The 19,510-nt window shown below is 40.7% G+C and overlaps 1 protein-coding gene across 5 annotated transcripts in view; it reads left to right on the top strand.

Moving 5' to 3' along the window:
- Positions 1-18,541, top strand: part of NECTIN3 (nectin cell adhesion molecule 3) — a 69,397-nt gene extending 50,856 nt beyond the window's left edge. Inside the window, exons 6-9 of one of the 5 annotated variants that reach the window (XM_080375295.1) lie at positions 1,124-1,226; positions 2,595-2,676; positions 14,911-14,973; positions 15,521-18,541. In XM_080375295.1, coding sequence (XP_080231421.1) covers positions 1,124-1,226; positions 2,595-2,676; positions 14,911-14,973; positions 15,521-15,697 — 425 coding nt within the window. In that variant the 3' untranslated portion in view covers positions 15,698-18,541. Of the gene's footprint in view, positions 1-1,087; positions 1,227-2,594; positions 2,677-14,910; positions 14,974-15,520 lie in introns of all 5 variants that reach the window. The other 4 variants (XM_080375294.1, XM_080375293.1, XM_080375297.1 and 1 more) reach the window with 4 other exon arrangements.
- Positions 18,542-19,510: the final 969 nt, after the last annotated feature.

Raw genomic sequence — 19,510 nt, 5'->3', positions numbered from 1 at the left:
TAGACTATATAGCTGAAGAAGCTCTTAAAATTTCCTCTGGTAATAAACAGAGGATGGTTGTGTAGTTTCAAGAAACAGCACAGGATTATTTCCAAAGGAAAATAGCTGAAGTAAACTATTAGAAATACGTGACAAGTATAGAGCTGTGTTAATTTTAAACTCTTTTTCTGTTTACTTTTCTGACCCAGTAACCAGTGTAGATCAGAGCATTATTTCTATATGCTACCTGTATTTTACAGGTGAAACTTTTAGTTGAAGCTCAAGTGAATTATTGCAACTGTGCAACATTTTGATAAGCCTGTTGATGCCAGCTTGAAACCTGAGATTGATGATACTGAAATAAAGTATGCAAGCAGTTTTCACAGTCCTGAGATGTAAAACTTACTGAATTTCTAGCGTAGTGAAATGGGTGACCTTTAAAGACTGACAAGTGTGTTAATTCTGTATGAGAGTTGTTAAACATTGGATTTGACGTCAAATGCTGAGGTTGAAAGTGCTTTTTAAAAAAAAAAAAATTTTCTATCCCCGTTAAAATTTACTTACAAAGTGGCTGTTTCTTGTAGCTTGAAGTATGAAGTCCTAGAGATGATGGTGTTAGGGTTTACTTATTGATAAGTGTAAGCGGATTATTAGTGAGTTCACATGTTCATTGCTCCTAGTAGTATATTTCTTTTTCCCTCTGCTTTTAAGTTTCCCTTTTTCCTTTCTGCAGACTTCAGTGGCTTTAAAGAAAGATTGCCAATAAAGCCATAGTTGTCTAGCTTTTTGAATTAACACCTCATTTGCTCATGTAAGTGCAAAAATCTTGCCTTGAACTTGAAAATAAAAGCATGCAGCTAGTATTTATTGAAAGTAGTCGATGAAATCTCTGAAATCATATATATATGATTCATGAGTTCTCTTAATTCAAGCAGTTTTTTTAATGGGGTGACTGGACCTGATACTGCAAGAGTGCTAGTGCAGGCCAAAGCTTTCTCTTCGGTCATGGAAGGAAGAAACATTTCTCAGAGCAACGCTGAAATAGCTTATCTGAGTATTGAAAGTGTGTGAACTTCTCAAAGGTGTAATCTATGCTATCACATTGCAGATGTGCCATTTAAGCAGACATCTTCTGTTGCTGTAGCAGGGGCTGTGATTGGAGCAGTCCTTGCTCTTTTTATCATCACCATCTTTGTGACAGTGCTGTTGACCCCAAGGAAAAAAAGGCCATCCTATCTTGACAAAGTGTGAGTATGTGTTGCTTTCTCTTTTTTTTTTGAAACAAAGCAATATGCAGAAAGTGTTTGTTCTATATAGGATTTTGAATGTCTAAGTTTACTTAACAGCTGTTCAGCTGTCATAATTTCAGGGCTGTGTTTTCAGAGTAGAAAAATGTAAAATCACTTGAATTTCTGAAAAAAAAATGAGGCAGCTAAGAATGACTTTAGAGGTAATCTTATTTAACTCTTCAGAAGTTGTTGAGTTTTTTTAAAGAAAACTCATCAGTTGAGCTGGAGGACAGGGGAGAGATCTGTCTTGATTGATGGCACAGACTGCTAGTTTATCATAACCATAGGTCTAACATGAGAGAAGATTGACCATGCTTTGCTGCAGTGAAGGTTTGCTAAGATTTATCCTGGGGTGTGTGTAAAATGAAGCAAGCACCCACAGATGTGTGACTCAGCACGCTTTCTGGAATGTCGGTTATTTCTTCAAGTCTCTGGCGCAGACAGGCAGTTACTTCTTTTAAGCATCCAGTATAGTCAAACAAAACCAAGCAAACTAAAAAAGTCTGAAAAGATTTTTGTCAGTTAAAAGTGTATGATGTCTAGACCCTGTTTGGAACATGTATAAGAAGTGATGATGTTTTGAATATCTGTAAATGCAAGCCTTTTCACACATGCTGTATACAGTTAACACTTAAACTGAATGAGAAATGAAAATGTCTGTCATGTCTGTATATATCTAATGAGGAATAGAATAAAATAACTTGCAGCGTTTAGCACAAAATAAGTTTCAGAATTTGAATCTCTTGAGCTAGCAAGATGAGTCAAGTGTTTTCCTACAACAGTAATTTCTAACATGGTTTGAAATATCACTTTCTTGTTTATTTCTCTTGAATTCTGTAGCTAAAGCATATTTATATGTCTAGTCTTAAATGTTTTATTTCTTTTAAAACCATTTGCTTTCACTGAGAAAGTTACAATAGAGAAGTCTTGCATGTAGTATATTGATTGTAAGGCTTTCTCAAAGACTTTTCAAAGAAAAGCTGTATTAGTAAATGTTGCTCAAGCTGTATCTCATAACCTAGAAATGATGATAGATACTACTAGTCCCTAGTCCTACTTAGTTTGGAGTTTGTGGGGGCCTACTTTACACCTTATACGATAAATAACAAGTTATAGGCAGTGCTTTTCTACAAAAAGCATGTGCCTGAATTATTACTAGTGGTGGATGTGTTCAGCGTGACAGTATTTCATGTGTGTCATTGCTGACTGAGGTGTGTGTCCCTGAGTGTTGAGTGTTGGAGGATTTGGCAGCTAAAGTAACTATCTGACGATTCAGTTGGGCTTCACAAATACGGCATGTCGTATTTCATTCTTTTTTTGCTACAGGATTGATCTTCCACCCACTCACAAACCATCCACATGCGAGGAGAGAGCATTCCCTGTACCACAGAAGGAAGCTATGCTTCAGGTGGGTATGTGGTTATATACGTCTTACACTGAGGTAAGAAAAGCGTTAACTTTCCTCTGTTCTGTTAGTCTGATTGGCTTTCCTGGTAATGTATAGTCTTCTGATTGTTGGCTCACAACCAAGAGGTTTCCTTGTACTTGGGTGATACCCGAGTCTTAGGTCCTTGGTGTTAAAGTCATCCTTAAAGGTCAGGAAACTGGTTGATAGGTCCTTTTTGTGTCTCCAGTAGCATTTAACAGCCTCTGCTCCTCTTGAAGTAGAAAAAAGCTATAGTTGGAGTTTTCTGGCGATCAAGAGAATATACATAGTTTTAAAAAACTTACCTTTGTTTTGGGGGGAACAAATATATTTAGTAATCTTACTGACTTGAGCATCATAGCCTTCCTTGCCATTCTTCTAAGCTGTGAAGGGCTGAATAGTGGGGATATATTAGAATTTGGGCTGTTGTGTGTCTTATTTACCAAAGTATGGTTTTGGTTGCCAGTGAAGATCACTAAATCACTTTGAAATGTCTGTAATTATGTAACTTGTAATTTTATCTTTCTTTTTTTTTTTCTTGAATTTACCAGCAAGAAAAGACTGTACTAGTTGTGTCGCAAGTACATGAAATTTTAGTATGCTTTCAAGGGTAGCTTCATGTGATTTAAAGTAATGCTGTGCAAACAAGATGGCTACAGGTAATAAAGTTCCTTATCGGCGTTAGTGTTTGTGGGGGTGTAGTCTGATCCAACAGGAGGTGATACAAGGGGAGGCTAATGCCAGCAGATGAGGCAGATAGAGTAAGTGGGGAGCAAGGAAGGGTAGGACTGCCCTTAGCTACAGCATGGCTTTGTACTGGGTTGGGCTGCTTGTGAAACTTGTGAAACCACTGTTGGCACTAGGAAACACAGAAGGGCCCTGTTTGTGGGAGACAGCATGGAGTAGTTCATTATATGAAGTGTAACAGTCTGTTCGTGAACGCTATAGATCCTGACTATAGCCCTCAAAGTGTGATTGGTTTTTCTTTTTGCTTTTTTGTCTGGTATATATTAAAAATCAGTCAGTCTGATTTTTAGGTTTCTAATTAACTGAAGAAAACTTAATCGCCTAACAGTATTAGTGAGAACTGGTTCGTAATTATTCTTAATGGAATTTTTGTTCCATCACCAGTGCTTTGTGTAAATACTATGATTCTAACCACTGATGTGCTGAATTATAAGACTGAGGTAATTCAGGCAGTCAATTATTTATAACAAATAGTGTTTTTCCAGTACTCCACTGTACCTTTGCAGTTTTAGGGACCAATAAATAAAAGCCTTTTTTCTGATAGAGGCATGCTCTAGGAAAAAAATCTTCACCTACTTTCAAGATGGATTTTTATGGATATCTTAGTAATGCTGAAAATACACTTGAGGATTTTCTTAATGTGATTGCTGGTTACTAAAGCTCACCAAATAAGAGTTGCCAATAGAAGCTTTCCCCTTCTACATGAAAGTAACGCATGAAAAGAACATAGCTTATTACAGATATCACATTGAGTAGTACTTCTTTATATTGTTGCTGAATGACGAAAGAAACTTCTCTCAGATCCCTTGCTACTTCTAGTAGCAGCCTGATTATTCTAACTTTTTGAAGGTATAAAATATTTAGTTGGCCAAAAGCCTAATAGGTTTTTGCCTTCTGATCTTGAAGGTGGTGTAACACCTAGGATGGCACAAAAGAAAAAATGCTTTACTGTGCTCAGGCTGGGCGTCTTGTGCTAACTATGTAGTAACTCTTCTGTCACTACAACACTCAAGGAATGCGATGGTGAGTCACGCTTCTGCTAATACATTCCTATGCCTTAAGTATTATGGTAAAATAATCTCTTGCTTACAGAATCAGGAGATACAGACTGTTGTGGTATTTGTGCATCTGTAGTGCTGCTAGATGACAAAGTGATGACAAAAGGAAATGCAGTTATTTGTCCTTTACAGGGCTACTCGTAAAGTGTATACCTTACTGTTTTCCTCTTTGAAACTCTGCTGTCTTTGAATTATTTCTTGGTTTTGCTTACTCTGGCTTTTGTTAGTGAACACTTAAGAACTAAGAAAAGGTGAAGCTGTCTGCAGTCTTTGTTGAACATACAATAAAATGTTTTATCTAAATATATTTTGTAAATAGAGAAAAGACCTTAAACAGACTGAATTGTATACTCACTGCCCTCAAGCTGGATAAATACAGTTTAAAGTTGTTTTGGGGAAGGGAGGAGAGTGATCTAGCTCTCCTTCAGGCTTAAATGTTAACTGTGCTTTAGTTAAAAATAATGGATGTTGGCATAACATTGTTAGTGTACCTGTTCTTTTTCTCTTTTGTGGAACTCCAAAACTGAAAAGAGCTGGAGGTTGAGTCTTCCTAGATGATACTACCTAGAATCAGCATGTACTCTCTGTTATGCTTTAGGCAAGAACTTCTACTCTATTCAATAGAAATACATGTCAAAATACTAGCTTTAGCCAAAAAGTGATTGGTTGCATTGTTTTGGTGTAGTAAGCCAACGCTTGAACAGCTGTAAAGAGGTAGGAGCAAGTTAGCAGCCTGTTGCTACGTCTCATCCTGTTGGTCTAGAAGTCGGTACTAGCCGTGTATTCTGGGTTCCAGGTGCTGCTTGAACTGCACAGTCGTAAGTGAGAAGCATGCTGGTGAAGCCTCTCCAGGCGGCTCAGATGAAAGCTTCTGGTTACGCTGAAAACTGCAAGTGAAGCATCACTGCATTGTCAGCAGCAATAGATGGTCTAATTCAATCTGAGCAGAAATGTTAAACTTCACAAAGGTGCAAAGCCAAGTTAAAGGAGAATGAACTTAAATGGTGTCTTCTGCATGCTGACAATAACAGGACTGAAAGTGGATTGATTCAATTTAAGCTGATTCTGGCAAGTTGTTAAATGTAATGTGCAAATTTTTCAGTCTTTTGTATGGTTATTGTTCAAACCGTGCACAGAGGCTTTTTTGGAACTTGTATTCCAAAAGTATTTTGGATCAAGTATTCCAGGTGCAACTGAAGAAGCTGCAGTTCTGTTTGTGTCCTAGCTGTTGTATTTTACTAAACTTTACCCATGCCTGAGTAGGTAGGTATCGGTGTTAAAATGAAGTGGGCTGTTGTAGATGTTAGATAGTACTAGATAGTCAGTGTCTTTCATGGTTTATCTTTCAGACTTGGAAGCTTAAGTATACTTTAAGAATTTATTAGTGTTTACGTGCTAATGTTAAATAATAAGCTACATGTATATGTAAAATTACTGTGTAATGGAGTACTCATAATAATTTCTCAGTACTGATATTTGCAGATAACAGTTTACGTATCCATGTGAATAATTTAAAAATTGAGAAAGACTGCTTCACTTATGGCCCTCAACGTGAGGCAAAGTCCAAAACACAGGAGTAATAAGTGGAACAAAGGAAAAAATAAGGCAGTATAATTTAATTTACTGTGAAGACTGTAGTTCATCTTTATCAACTTTTTTTAGTGACAAAGCTATCGCTTTTGTCCGGGTGGTTTTTTAACAGTCATTGTCATGGAAATACTATTTTGATACTCAGAACTATTTTTGGCACGTAATGTGAAAGAGCAGTGAGCAGCCTGAAGGTTACATCTTTGGTGAGAGAGGGATCTCTGCTTGGCACATGAGTTTTGTGGCGATTTGAGAGGAAGTTGAGCAATGGAAGAATTCCAGTGGCTTAAAAAAGAATTCCTCTGTTGCATAATATTTATAAAAGGAGCGGGAGAGGAAGCACTAATTCAGGCATCCTTTGAATCATTACAGTTGCTTTCACTATATTTCAAAGAATATATTGCTCAGAAGCAAACTTTACTCGCCTAGAAACATGACTGAGATGCACAGTCTTTGACGCTCTGAAAACTGAATTCATGTCTGGTTTGCTTTTGAAGGAAAGCAGGGGGGAAATGTAGTTTTGTACAACGGAGTGCATGAATGTTCAGAGTTCTTGAAATATTCAGAAATAATAGAGCTTTTTTGTAGTGACAGAAATAGAAGTGGAGAAGGGAGAAACAGCCCAGTAGGTAATTCTAGCCATGAGAAGGCTGACTTGAGACTGCCAGCTTGAAAGAATATGTCACGTATTTAGCCAGGCAACCCTGTCAAATGCTAAAGCTCCTTAATGGTAATATTTGTATTTCTGTTTGACACGGGGAAGAAGATGATGGAATTTTATTAGCACATTTAAAAGCATATAACGCTATTTACTGAACGAAGGCATTACTGGATCAAATTTGAAAAGATCATCCACAGTACTCTGAAACCTAGCATAATATTGATTCATTTATAGATTGTGGCACTCTTGCACTTTTCTAGTTGTGGGGTTTTTTTTCCTAATGGTCTTAATACAGGTGGGAATGTCTCTTCCTTGATGAAGAAGGAAGCATTATTGTTATAATTTGCCTTAGATTGAAGAGCTGTTTAGGCTAACAAGGAAGGAAGGAAGCACAAAATGTGCATAGATAAACTCATCTATATTGATAAAAGGATCTTACAATGGAAAAAACAATTAACCAGATAGAGACTAGATGAGGCACAAGCTTTTTACTGGTGGAGGCTTTTGTAATGGGATTTCTAAATTGGAAAGGATGAGAAAATGTAAGATGATGATGATGATGGGATAATTGCTTTAGGCTTTTAAAGGACTTGGAGAAGGAGCATGTTTAAAATGAAACTCAATGCTTTTATGAAACTCTGCAAGATGTAAAGGTAAGTATCCAAGCACAAAACCCCAGGTACACTGTGTTTTTCTGCATAGAAATACTGTAGCTCAACACCAGCTACAGTGAACCTGACGATTTTGGTTCAATCACTTGCTGCATGGCAGTAAAAGGTACAAATTTGTTCTGTAGCAAAGATGTTGTGTTTGCATACCACGTGAGATTTTCTTTGTCTCTAAAATTAATTGCGTAAATGAACCCACTGGAGTTTCCAGTGCTTGTCTAAATCATGTCTAAATCCACTGTTGGTAGAAATTCTTGAGCAGGCAGTTTTTTGCTCACAGAACATTAGCCTTTGGTGGTGGTGCAGGGGTTCTTGTTCCTCGTGTGTTTCATAGTCATTTAGTTTGGAAAAGAACTTTAAGACCATCAAGTCCAACCATTAACTCAGGACTGCCAAGTCCGTCACTGAATCGTGTCCCTAAGCACAACGTCTGCGTGTGTGTTAAAGGCCTCCAGGGATGGTGATGCCACCACCTTCCTGGGCAGCCTGTGCCAGTGCCTGACCACCCTTCCCATGAAAAAATTGTTCCTGATAGCCAAAGTAAACCTCTGCTGGCAGGACTTGAGGCTGGTTCCTCTTGTCCTGCCACTACTTACCTGGGAGATGTCTACAGCTCCTACACCCCCTCGCTACCACCCGCTGTCAGGCGGCTGTAGGGAGCGATCAGGTCCCCCCTGAGCCCCCTCCTCTCCATGCTGAGCACCCCCAGCCGTGTGCCCCAGCCCCTTCCCCAGCCCCCTGCCCGGCTCTGGACACGCTCCATCCCCCCTACGTCCCTCTGGGCCTGAGGGGCCCGAAACTGAACCCAGGGCTCGAGGTGCGGCCCCACCAGCGCCGAGCACAGGGGCACGGGCACTGCCCTGGCCCTGCTGGCCACACCGTTTCGGATCCGAGCCAGGGTGCTGTTGGCCTCCTGGGCCACCTGGGCACACTGGGGGCTCGTGTCCAGCCGGCTGCTGACCGGCACCCCCGGGCCCTTTCCATGGGGCAGCTTTGAGCCGCTCTGCCCCCAGCCCGCAGCGCTGTGGGGCTGGTGTGACCCACGGGCAGGACCCGGCACTTGGCCATGTTGAACCTCACACAACTGGCCTTGGTCCATCCCCCAGCCTGCCCAGACCCCCTGCAGAGCCTCCTGCCCCCAGCACGGCAGCACTCCCCCCAGCCTGGTGCCAGCTGCAAACCTGCTGAGGGTGCGCTCGGTCCCCTTGTGCAGATCGATAAAGGTATTAAACAGGACTGGCCCCACTACTGAGCCCTGGGGAACACCATGTGGAACTGGCTTCCAACTGGGTGTAACTCCGTTCAGCACCACTCTTTGGGCTCAGCTGTCCATCCAGCTTTTAACCCCGCACAGAGTATACCTGTTCGAGCCGCGAGCAGCCAGTTTCTCCAGGGAGATGGTGTCAGAGGTTTTGCTAAGGTCCAGGTAGACACCACCCATGATCTTTCCCTCATCCACTAAGCAGGTCATCCTGTTGTAGAAGGAGATCAGGTTCATCAAGCAGGACCTGCCTTTCATAACCCCACGCTGGCTGGGCCCAATTCCCCCAGTTGTCCTGCGTGTTCTGCGTGATGGTGCTCAGGATGACCTGCTCCATAACCTGCCCCACACCAGGGTCAGGCCGACAGGCCTGGAGTTCCCTGGATCCTGCTTCCTGCTCTTCTTGTATATCGTTGTCACTTTGCCTGATCTCCAGTCTCATGGGACCTCCCCGGTTAGCCAGGACTTGATAAATGATGGAGAGCGGCTTGGTGAGCTCCACTGCCAGGTCCCTCAGCACCCTTGGGTGGATCCCATCTGGCGCCATAGACTCGTGTATGTCTAAGTGGAGCAGCAGACCACTAACGGTTTCTTCCTGGACTGTTGGGATTTCATTCTGCTCATCATCCCTGTCTTCCAGCTCAGGGCTGGAAGTTACCCTGAGGGTAGCTGGTGTTGCTATTAGAGACTGAGGCAAGGAGAGCATGAAGTACCTCAGCTTTTTTTTACCTCATCCTTTGTGGCAACGTTCTCCCCCGCAGCCAGTAAAATATGCAGATTATCCTTCATCCTCCTCACGTTTCTAATGTGTTTGTCAAAACATTCTTTTGTTATGTTTTACAGCAGTGGCCAGCCTGAGCTCTAGCTGGGCTGTTATCTCTCTAACCTTTGCCCTGTGTAACCTCACAACATCCTTGTAGTCCTCTCCAAGGGGTAAGCTCTCCTTTCCCCCGCTCCCCACGTTCCAGCCAAAGCTCTCTGTTTAGCCAGGCCGGTGGTCTGCCCCACTGGCTCGTCTTCTGGCACGTGGGGACAGCCTGCTGCTGTGCCTTTAAGACTTCTCTTCTTTTTGCTGCCTGATGTGATGACTTCATGCTCTTAGCACGGGTATGAAAGAGCAGTGTCTTCTTCTGATAAGTGGTAAATCACATATTCTCAGAACTGGTCTGCAGATTGCATTCTAGGACCCGACAAGCAAACGCAGTGTGCTTGTCGTGTAAGGGGTAAAAAACTCTTACATTTAATTAGAAGACAGAAAACATGGCAAACTAAAGTTGGAGTAACAGGCCTGTGAAGATGGCAGCAAAGAACTACTGGAAGTGTGGAGTAAGTAGAAAACATTAGAAGATTATTTTTTTGAACTTGTTACACAATGCATTTGCAGGTCACGTTACAAGTTAACTCAAAATTGCTTAAAAACTTGAACTAAATAATGAATGTGGAAAAGTAAAACGTTAAGGGGAAGGGAGGAGAAAAGAATGAAGTGTTACTGAGATTGGGTTCTTTGCCAAAATATTTTTGAAGGTGAGAACGTGGGTGTATGACCAGTGCAAACGTTACCTCCCTGTTTGAATTTTTGTTGGGTGTCTGGGGGGGCTCTGCCGTGAGACCTGCAACTTCACTACTTCATGTTGTTGCTACTACTGTGAGGCTCTTGGGGAAAGCAGGAGTTACCAACCAGAAACAAATTGCCAATTGTGTAAAAGCTGTTGCTTTAGCCTGTTGTGCTCCTGTACGATTAGCAGTGAGGCACACAGGGAAGAAGTTAATTAGTGATACCATGGTGTAAACTGTATCCTAAATTATAATTCTTAGGTAGCATTGCTTGGTGTGATTAAAATTGGCCTTTCTTCCACTCAGGCAGCTGGTGATTAACTGTCAGTCTGGAAATAACCTGTTTCACTAAAAGTTACTCCACCATAATGGTGACCAAAAAAAAGAAAAGTTTTTTACAAAAGAAGGTTTCGAATCTTCTGTGTCAAGTAAATGACGTTATCATTAATATATTCTATAGCTTGTCTAATCTAAAATTCGTGATCAAAAGTGGCCCCTCAGTGAGCTGACTGAATTGCAGGAAGGTTTTCTGCTCCTGCCTGAGGAAGTGTTTGGTTGTGCTAGTTCTTCCCTGGGAAAAATACCATTGTTCACAGAGCTGCAAATGTGTAGTTGCAGTATAGGTTTTTTATTAAACTAAGTTTAAGAAGAAAATTAAAGTGTAACATTTAGATACTCTCTACCCCTTCTGATAGACATTAAAGCCGTAAATACCCAAGAAGGATCCGAGTTGCTTGGGATTTGAAAATACGCCTTCAAGTGTGCTGTGTAACGTGTGCAGTGTATTTATTCAATAGAGCCCAGAAAAAGGGCAAGGAAGCATTTCTTCCTGAAATGAGTAGAACTTTGTCTGCCAGATAAAATCAAATTAGAGGTGAGTATATAAACATGCACAAAGTGACAAGTTGTGTTTATTTTAATGGTTTTGTAAATAATTGAGTGTCTGTTTAGCTCTTGGGTCAGTTTGGAAGGTCTTACGTTGTCTGTCCTCGAGGAGACAGTGCTCTGCTCTTGTGTTGTGCTTTGACTGTTTAGGGGAAAATCAGGGAGGCAGTTCCAGAACTGGGCTCTTATTAGCCCAAATTCTAACTTAATTTACATGTTCAAGATGTGTATATATAAGCTAATCAGTGCTGTAACTACTAATTGCATGGAAGTATTCAGCAACTTCATGTATGCAGGCAGGTGTTGGAAGTAATGACCCGTTTGCAGTGAAGAAAAAATTATATCCAACTATTCTTAGCCTGAATAGGTTTATTATGAACCGCACAGAATGCAGCCTGTTTGTATTCTGTTCTGATATGAACCCTGTTAAAGAAATGAGCTCTTCGTGATACGATGGCTCTTTACTAGCTTTGATTGATGGGTTTCTTTCATGCGGTTACTCTTACCGCAGTGCAGTTGCCCTCTCCTTTGGCAGAAAATCACAGGCACCATATGTTGGTCCACTCTGTCTTCCATAATCTTACAGCTGTTCAGGCTGTGTCCTGCTCGTCTGTAAAGTTTTACCTTTCGAGTCGTAACTGTGGTATCTCTTAGACCAGTGGCAGTGTAACCTCAAGGTATATGTTTGTTTCCTTTGGCTATACCTGAGCCTGTTATTTTCAGCTGCTGTAATGTTATTTCAGCTTTTTTTCCAACTTGGTCACCGTGAGGCTGCTGACGGCAGACAAATGGTGAAGTTGTGATATTGGTTAGTGGCAGACTGGAGCTAAAACATGCGGGTTTAAGCTGCAGAGTTCTCTGTTTTCTGAATAAATCTGATAGTCATTGAAGGCTCCTTATACATGACCCAGATCCACTTAGTTGTATGTTGCTATGAAGAGAACTTCTTTTATTTACCCTCTTTACACAACAGGAACTGCGTGTTTTCCAGGAGTTTTGCTGCCTTTTCCAAAAAAATCCCAGAGGTTGCTAGAGGGCTGAGGTTTAGGAGGATGACTGAGGGAGGAGAGTGAGTTGGGAGTCCTGAGCTTTACCAAGGAAGCTTGAAGTTGGTGGGGGAAACATCTTCTTAGTTGAGAAATGCTGCTAGTGGATCGTGACTCAAGCAGTCTAAGTCCCGAGATCCCACTAGGTAGAGACCTGAGCAAAACCTAAATGCCTCGTGTCTATGATTGGATCAGTGTGGTAAATTACTCAGATAAACATCTGTTCTCGTCTGCCAGCAGCTGCCAAGTGTAGCAGTAGTCTGCTTGTTGAGATGAGACCAAATTTCCACTTTAAGCATGAGACGATCGGAGGACCCGTGGGGCACTTGAACAGTGTTTATCGCGGTTTGTACAGGGCTGATTGGCTGAAGGAGGCAGTTGGCCGTTGTGAAAGAAGTACTGGAACATGCGATGTTCTTCCTACCAAGTGAAGGACCATTGCAAAGAACAGAAATTTACTTGTTTTCCTTTGGATGTCAAAACAAAAACCAAGAAAATTAAAGAGAAACCACACACACACAAAAAAAAATAAACCCACCTAAAAAACATATTTGAGGAAATGAGATTTTTGCTAGTAGCAGAATAGGGAAGATACTAGGCTATCTGGGAAAATTATTTGTAGTCCGACCTGCTTTTGAATAGTATCTCCAAACACTGTTCAGGTGAGACATAGGTATGGATGATTCTACTTCAACAGAATGTCTGGGTGAGCTCTGGCGGAAGTTCCCTTCTGCCAGGTTTTTCTAGCTTGCTTCCAAGAGCACAGCAAGTGTGCTGATTCATGTGCCAGTAGTGCTGCTTTTCTAACAATAGCATCTACTGATAAACACTAATACTTCTGTCTTTGCATGTTAACTGTACATGAAGTATAGATAAGCTACGTGTAGCTCATTTTTCTTCAGTTGCATGCAGTGAGCAAGACTTCCATCTGGTGCTGTTTCTTAGATGGTTTCAGCTTAGCTGGTTATGAAGCATCTGTGTACTTGAATACTGTTTTGGTTGCCATGAATAAGTAAAATGTATACCAAGTAAGCCACAACTATGGCCTCTTAAAAATCAGGAGTACCAACAGTGACCAGCTGTTCCAGGGGTTAACATAGTTGACATGAGAAGCTTTGTAGGATACAATTTTCTATCTAGAAGTTGTGTGTCTTCACTCCTTAACCCATGTGTATTCTAATGGACAGGAGTAACCTCTGCATTATTTACGTATCTTCCGTGTACCTGTAATTTTACCAACCAGTGTTTGCTCTCTGGAGCTGAGGGCTAACACCAGCACTCGTGTCAGGCCCAAGTGGAGTGGTGCCACTAGGAGTGCTGGTGGCTGCTGTGGCTCAGAAAGCTGCTGAGGGCCCCGGTACCCCCGGGAGCCGTTCTGGTGCGAAATGTCAGAGGGCAGAGCGCCGCGGGCCATCTGCCAGCTGAGAACCTCTGCTTTTGCCATGGACTTTCTGTGAGACCTGGCTGAAGCATTAAGTGATAGAGACGCCTCTCAAATGCTTTGATCACTAGATCACTGTCACCTTACGACTTTTTTTGTTACTGTGATAGCTATGTGCTGCTATTGAGTTCTGAAACTTAGTGTTAAGCAGCCTGTAGACCTGTATTGATCTTGGTGGTGGGACTCCAGGGGACAACAAAGGGCGAAGAACTGCAGAACAGACTTGACTTTTGAAGACTACTATCATAAGCAGGAGAGGGAATCGGGTAGCAGGACCCAGCTGGACAGCAAGTTGTTGTTTGTGGGTTTTTTTTCCTATTCTAGCATAGCCAATTTTCCAAAGGACTAATGGGCTTCATGACCCAAGCAATGGACTCCTACCTGAGTTGCAGAACCTACTGCTGTGTATGGCTACGGTGGCATTAGCAAGCCATGCTGAACAGTAGGAGCAGATCCGCAGTTGATGTTGAGATGTAGGGTGTTCACGTGATGTGTGTTCAGGAGGATTTTGGTTGCTGTTAGCTCTTGTCTTGTCCTGTGGATAGAATGCCAGTTAGTTCCTGATGTACATCTAGCTATCCAGCCTTCCTAGACCTCTGAACTCATATTTTGGAGAGTCATGCTTTGAGGAACAGGTTCTAGACCTCACAGAAAAAGCTAATGGTAAAACATCGAGGGAGTGTGGGCTGTCAGTTGGAAAAGCAGTCAGCAAAACAAACTTGAGTAGATGAGTTGTAAATATATCTATGCTGCTTTAATTAAGAAGGGTAGAATAAAATGAGTTGTAATGAAAAGCATTTTCTTGTATTTGTTTTCAGTAGTCTCATTAGAAGTTTTAAATTTTTCAGTAGGAAGTGCTTAATTTAATTTTATGACGTTAAAAAGCAAATGTATTCCCTTCTACTCTCAGTAGCATACAAGTAAATTCCTTTCCAGTTAATACTTTTGTGCAATATCACTGAGCATCAATCTGTATGATGCTTGTGAAAACTTTTGGATAATTTTTTTTTTTTTTTTTTAGCCTGTGGCTTACCTAAAATAATGTCATGTTAAGCACATTTGAGAAAGATTAAAAAGATCTATGCTTAAATAAAAAGGTCAAAATTAAATGTATAAACAACACTTCTTAAATTGACAATAGCATCTTTTGCTGCCAGAGATTAACTTGTAAGAAGTGTTCTAAATGGTGATCAGTTAAGGCTTCACAAGGCAGAGTGTATTTTGTGATTATTAGCATTTTTGTATAAAGCAAATCTGTGCTGCAGGGTTGAATTTTGACTTGTTTCCACTGTAACTTTCTTCTTTCAGAAAGAACATTTTGCTTTGCAAAGCCAGTACAGAGAGAAGGATGCTGGAAACTTGCAGCACATGGTAAATAAGAAGATGGCTTGAATTCCTGATTGAGGCTTTGATTTCATCATGTTCCTTAGAATAAGCTTATAAGGAGGTTGTTCATGAAGAACAAAGTATTTGTCCGTCCCAGTCGATAACTTTGGATGTGTTGGTTTGGTGTCCATGAAGTAGAAAGTATCTATCATTTTCATAGCGTGTATTTCCTAGGTAGTTTTGCTGACTGAGTTTAAATACATAGACACTACAGCTTTGAAGTTTTTGTTGAATAAAATAACAAAGCACAGGAATGCTAACAGATGTTTTTATAGTTTGTGATTTGCTTGTTAGCATTTTTCAGCCTTAAAGTCTGACTTGCTTTGAAACAACATTTTGAGGTTAACTCTGAGTAGTTACTATTACTTTGTGTCTGTTACGGATTGGAATTTTTTTCAGTTCCTGTTTCTTGATCCATAGGACTGATTTGGACATCATGCACCTTCTGTTTTGCTTAAAGCTTTAACAAGAATAGGAATTGCAGGTACTATACATGAACTGTGAAACTGATCTGCTTCTTGTTTGTGTTTAGAAGGCTGTGAATGGAGGGCAACTTACTTGCGAGGTGGAAGAGCCACAGGAGCAAGAAGGTCTGCAGCATATGTATCCTGTTTATCAGCAAACATACTACAAAAACTGGAGCAGCAGATACCCGCCAAACTCAGGACCTGGAAGAGTCTACATCAATCCGAGGGAGCATTATGTATGAATCTGTACCCAGGTGTCTTAACTTTTAAGATGCGAGGGGTTTAATACCTGTTGACTGACCAATATGTCTCATTGGCTTTGCTCTCTAAAGTAACTGGTCTTTTTTCCCGTGGGAAGAAATCGCATGGAGAATTTTATGTAGGTAAACCCTATAGAATTTGAGACTTAACTTGCTTCTAGTTTTTGATATGTATTTGGTTTTGTAGTTCTATCAACCTGCCAAAAGAGAAGAGCGTTTAGCTTTACTAACCTTCCTAGTCGTAAGATGTATAAATTAGATTAATTGGTTGACACATGCCAAAACGTAGTTAAGCTGTTTCCCTGGTTATTTCTGGGAGCATTCTCTCCCTGACTGGATATTTTATAATACCCTTACCTGTAAAAGTGAGTAAATATGAGCAAGACAAACAAATCCCTGGTGGCATAAGCAGTCTTGGGCTGAAAGTAATTTTTTTGCATCTTTGAAAACTTGGGATCATTATCATTTTGACTGGCTATTGATTTGTCAACTAGCTCTACCTCTCCCAGTCAAATGAGCAACTAGACTACCTCTCAAATACTGACTTGCCCGTTTCATAATGTATGTTGTGTGTCTTCCCACCTTGTTAAAAGCGAAGCAATTTTCTTACATCAAAAACTTCGTGTTTCATATTGGTCTTCCCTGTCAGTCGGTGTACTTGCTGGTTGTAGCTTCACACTAGGTCTATGTGAAACTTAGTTGCAAGAAGTAGATTATTAGACTTAACTCTCTGAAAATTGTCTTACGTGTAGCTGCATCTTACCTACATATTGATATTTAGCCTTTTTTCCAGGTATGGGTCCTATGTTAAGTGTTGCAGAGTTTGTCTTGTTTGGTAATAAATACATCTCACGTTTTTTGGCTGCTTCTCAGTTTGCAGTAAAACTGCCTGTGATGTGTTCTTATGTATTAGCAAGAAAAAGAAAGCCTCAAGCAGACTTCAGGTAGTCTTCAGCACTGTCCTTTAACCTTAACCAGTAGTGTGAAGTAACTGGAGAATGTCCCGATGTTACCAGTGTTAACAGTATCCCACGTCAGGCGTTGGTGGGTTTGATTTTGGTTTTTTTTGGGGGGAAGATAATGATTGAAAAAATGTGCTCAGGATCTTTTTAGAAAAACAAGTTTTCCTTTGGACTGAAAAATGTTAAGTAAAAAAAAAGTATATAATGTGTTAGTGCTGAAAGGAGCTCACAGGAAAATCTTAAAGTATTTTAAGACAGCAGGAAATAAGACAGTGATTAAAATTTGCTAGAGAAACTTAAACAACTAGTGAATTCTATACACATAGGTACAGAATAATGATTTTCAGTCAGATGACCTGAAGCCAAAATACTGAGAATGGCTATGTCATACTGAGCTAGCTATTGTTCCAGAATTAAACATCGTTTCTGTAATATTTACTGTTTTGTCTGCAGATGATTGGATTTTTCAGAGGGAAGAGTCGTAGCTGTAGAAGGAATAAAATTGCAAGGTAGTTTAGTCGTGTGCTGCAGCCAGGATGCCATTATGCAGCCTGTATTCAACCTGCATTTATCTCCATCGTAGCAGAAGTTAGAGGTCCCTACCCACAGAGGGCTGGGTTAGTATTTCTGGTTTGTTGCAGGTAGCAGTTCGAAGGTTATGGTTTAGGTGCCTATTTTCTGGACACTGTACAAGTGGACATTAACTGTTCTCTTGCTAAGCAAGAGATTGCATGATGTGGGTGAGGTTGACAACTGAAGGAATGGCAAAGGAAAAGGTTGGAGAGAATCTGTTTCTTGGGAGCTTTCTTTGAAATGCTGTTAACTTGCTTTTTCTCTTAGGGACTGAGCACATTTGCGTAGATCGAGCAACTGGTTTTAATTTCAAAGCCTCCTGTGGTATTTGAGACCTTAACGAGGGCTTATGTGCCCCAAAAATATATTTTCCAGTAACATCAGTGTCAGCAGCTACCTCTTCCCACCAGTGTTGCCTCGCCTATCCCTACATTACTGCAGCTGCAAAAAGCATCTACTGCCAGATCGTGAAAAGAAAACATTGTCCTGGCCAAATATTAAAGCAAAGAGAATGACAGAACATCGAGATAACTATACTGCTTGAGATAATTTGATCAATATCACTGAGAAAACCTTGATACAAGCAATACTGGGATATATATTATAGGATTGTTTAAAGCTGTTATTGTGATAATGCTTCCACTGCATTCATTAGTACAATGTGATTTTGAGCAGATGATCATTTCAGTTTCTATTGTGTTGGCGGATGATGTAAAAAAACAATTATTTTGGGTTGAGACCTCTTCTACCGCCTCTTATTTGCAGATACATTTTTGTTTGAAGGGTTGGAACTTTGGGGGAAAGAGGGAGGAAGGAAGAATGCTATCAACAAAGCTATTATTGCTTTTTTCGGATTTATAAAACTAGGTTGCAAAAATGTAGTCCAGCTGCGGTGCCCACGTTATGTATTGACAAATTAGGGGAAGCTGGAATTGCAGACCACCCGTCAGCGTGTAGTTTGCCCTAAAGTCATTAGGGAGATATATTATGTTTATTACCTGTGAGAAGTGGTTTCTTTGTAACCTGTTCAGAGACATTGCGTGTGTTAGGTGTTTTGAACCCTTGCTTGTAGTCTTAAGTGTGGCTGGAGATTTGAGGGAGGGGATTTGGCAGAGTGCTCTGAAGAGAACAGAAAAACGTCTGCTGGTTAGGATTTCCCACAGAAAGGATTGCACATGTAGAAGTAAGTTTGATCTGCTTTAAGATGTAGAAAACATTCTCTTTTATTTTTGTACATTTTCAAATGTTTGTATTTGTATTTTGATTTGAATAAAAGCATTGAAGATAGGAACTTTGCATATGTTGTTTAGATTTAAGATTGCTTAAGGTATGGAAAATGCATCCACTTTTCTTGGTGATAAGTTTCCTTCTCTCTGGTTGTATGTGTGGGGTATGTGTTTTTTTCTGAACAGCACCACTTTTGAATACCTGTGGCACCAGATGCTGAAACGAGATATCCTTTCAACGTTTGTTTTATTTAACGGGGGGCATACAGAACTTTGTGTAAAGCCAGCACTTAAGTAAATGGCACAACCAAAATCACTGTTGAAGGAGATCGGAACAGAGAAGAGGAGGAGTTGTGTATGTCTCTAGCTTTGGCAAATGTAAATTGTCCTCTGCTCAAGTATCTTTTAGATTCTACAAGCTAGTTTAATTACAGGAAATGCAAGATTTCATGTTTGGTATGCATCCAAAATGGTTTTGGATTTGTAAAAAAAAAAAAAAAAAAAAAAAGTGCTATTTATAAAAGGGGAAATGCTTGACAAGAGATCATTAAGGGACCACTGCTGTTAGGTCACAAAATGATGTAACGTATTGGGTATCCAGCTTGAGGGAAGCCCAGTAAAGGTGTTGGTAATTCATGAAGAGTGGAGGGAAGGTTTTCACCTTCCAGTTCTTGGCTTTAGCTGCTTTCTGGCAGTGCTCCTGCTGTTGCCTTCTGAGATTCTTTTCTGTATCTTCTCAGATACAAAACTGAGTGCAGAATGCTGTCTTGTATAGGTAAGTCCTTAAAATATAGTATAGTAACTTCTCTGATGCCACAGACCTGAAGCTACTCATGTGAACCGCTGTGTTTGGAGGCTCTGCGTGTGAGTGCCGTAGTAACAGAGCAGGTGGCTTAAGTTGTCAAAACAATTGCGCTTCAGAGATTACCGACTTGGAGAGCTAAAGCTCCAGGCAAAAAAATATTAAAAAATGGCCTTGTTTGTTCTTAACTGCTCAGTTAAGAACAGTGGACACCTAGTGGGAGGTGTCCTGG

This window comes from Falco punctatus (assembly GCF_963210335.1).
Source record: "Falco punctatus genome assembly, chromosome: 2".
NCBI classification, from domain to species: domain Eukaryota; kingdom Metazoa; phylum Chordata; class Aves; order Falconiformes; family Falconidae; genus Falco; species Falco punctatus.
This window is presented reverse-complemented; position numbering and strand designations above follow the sequence as displayed.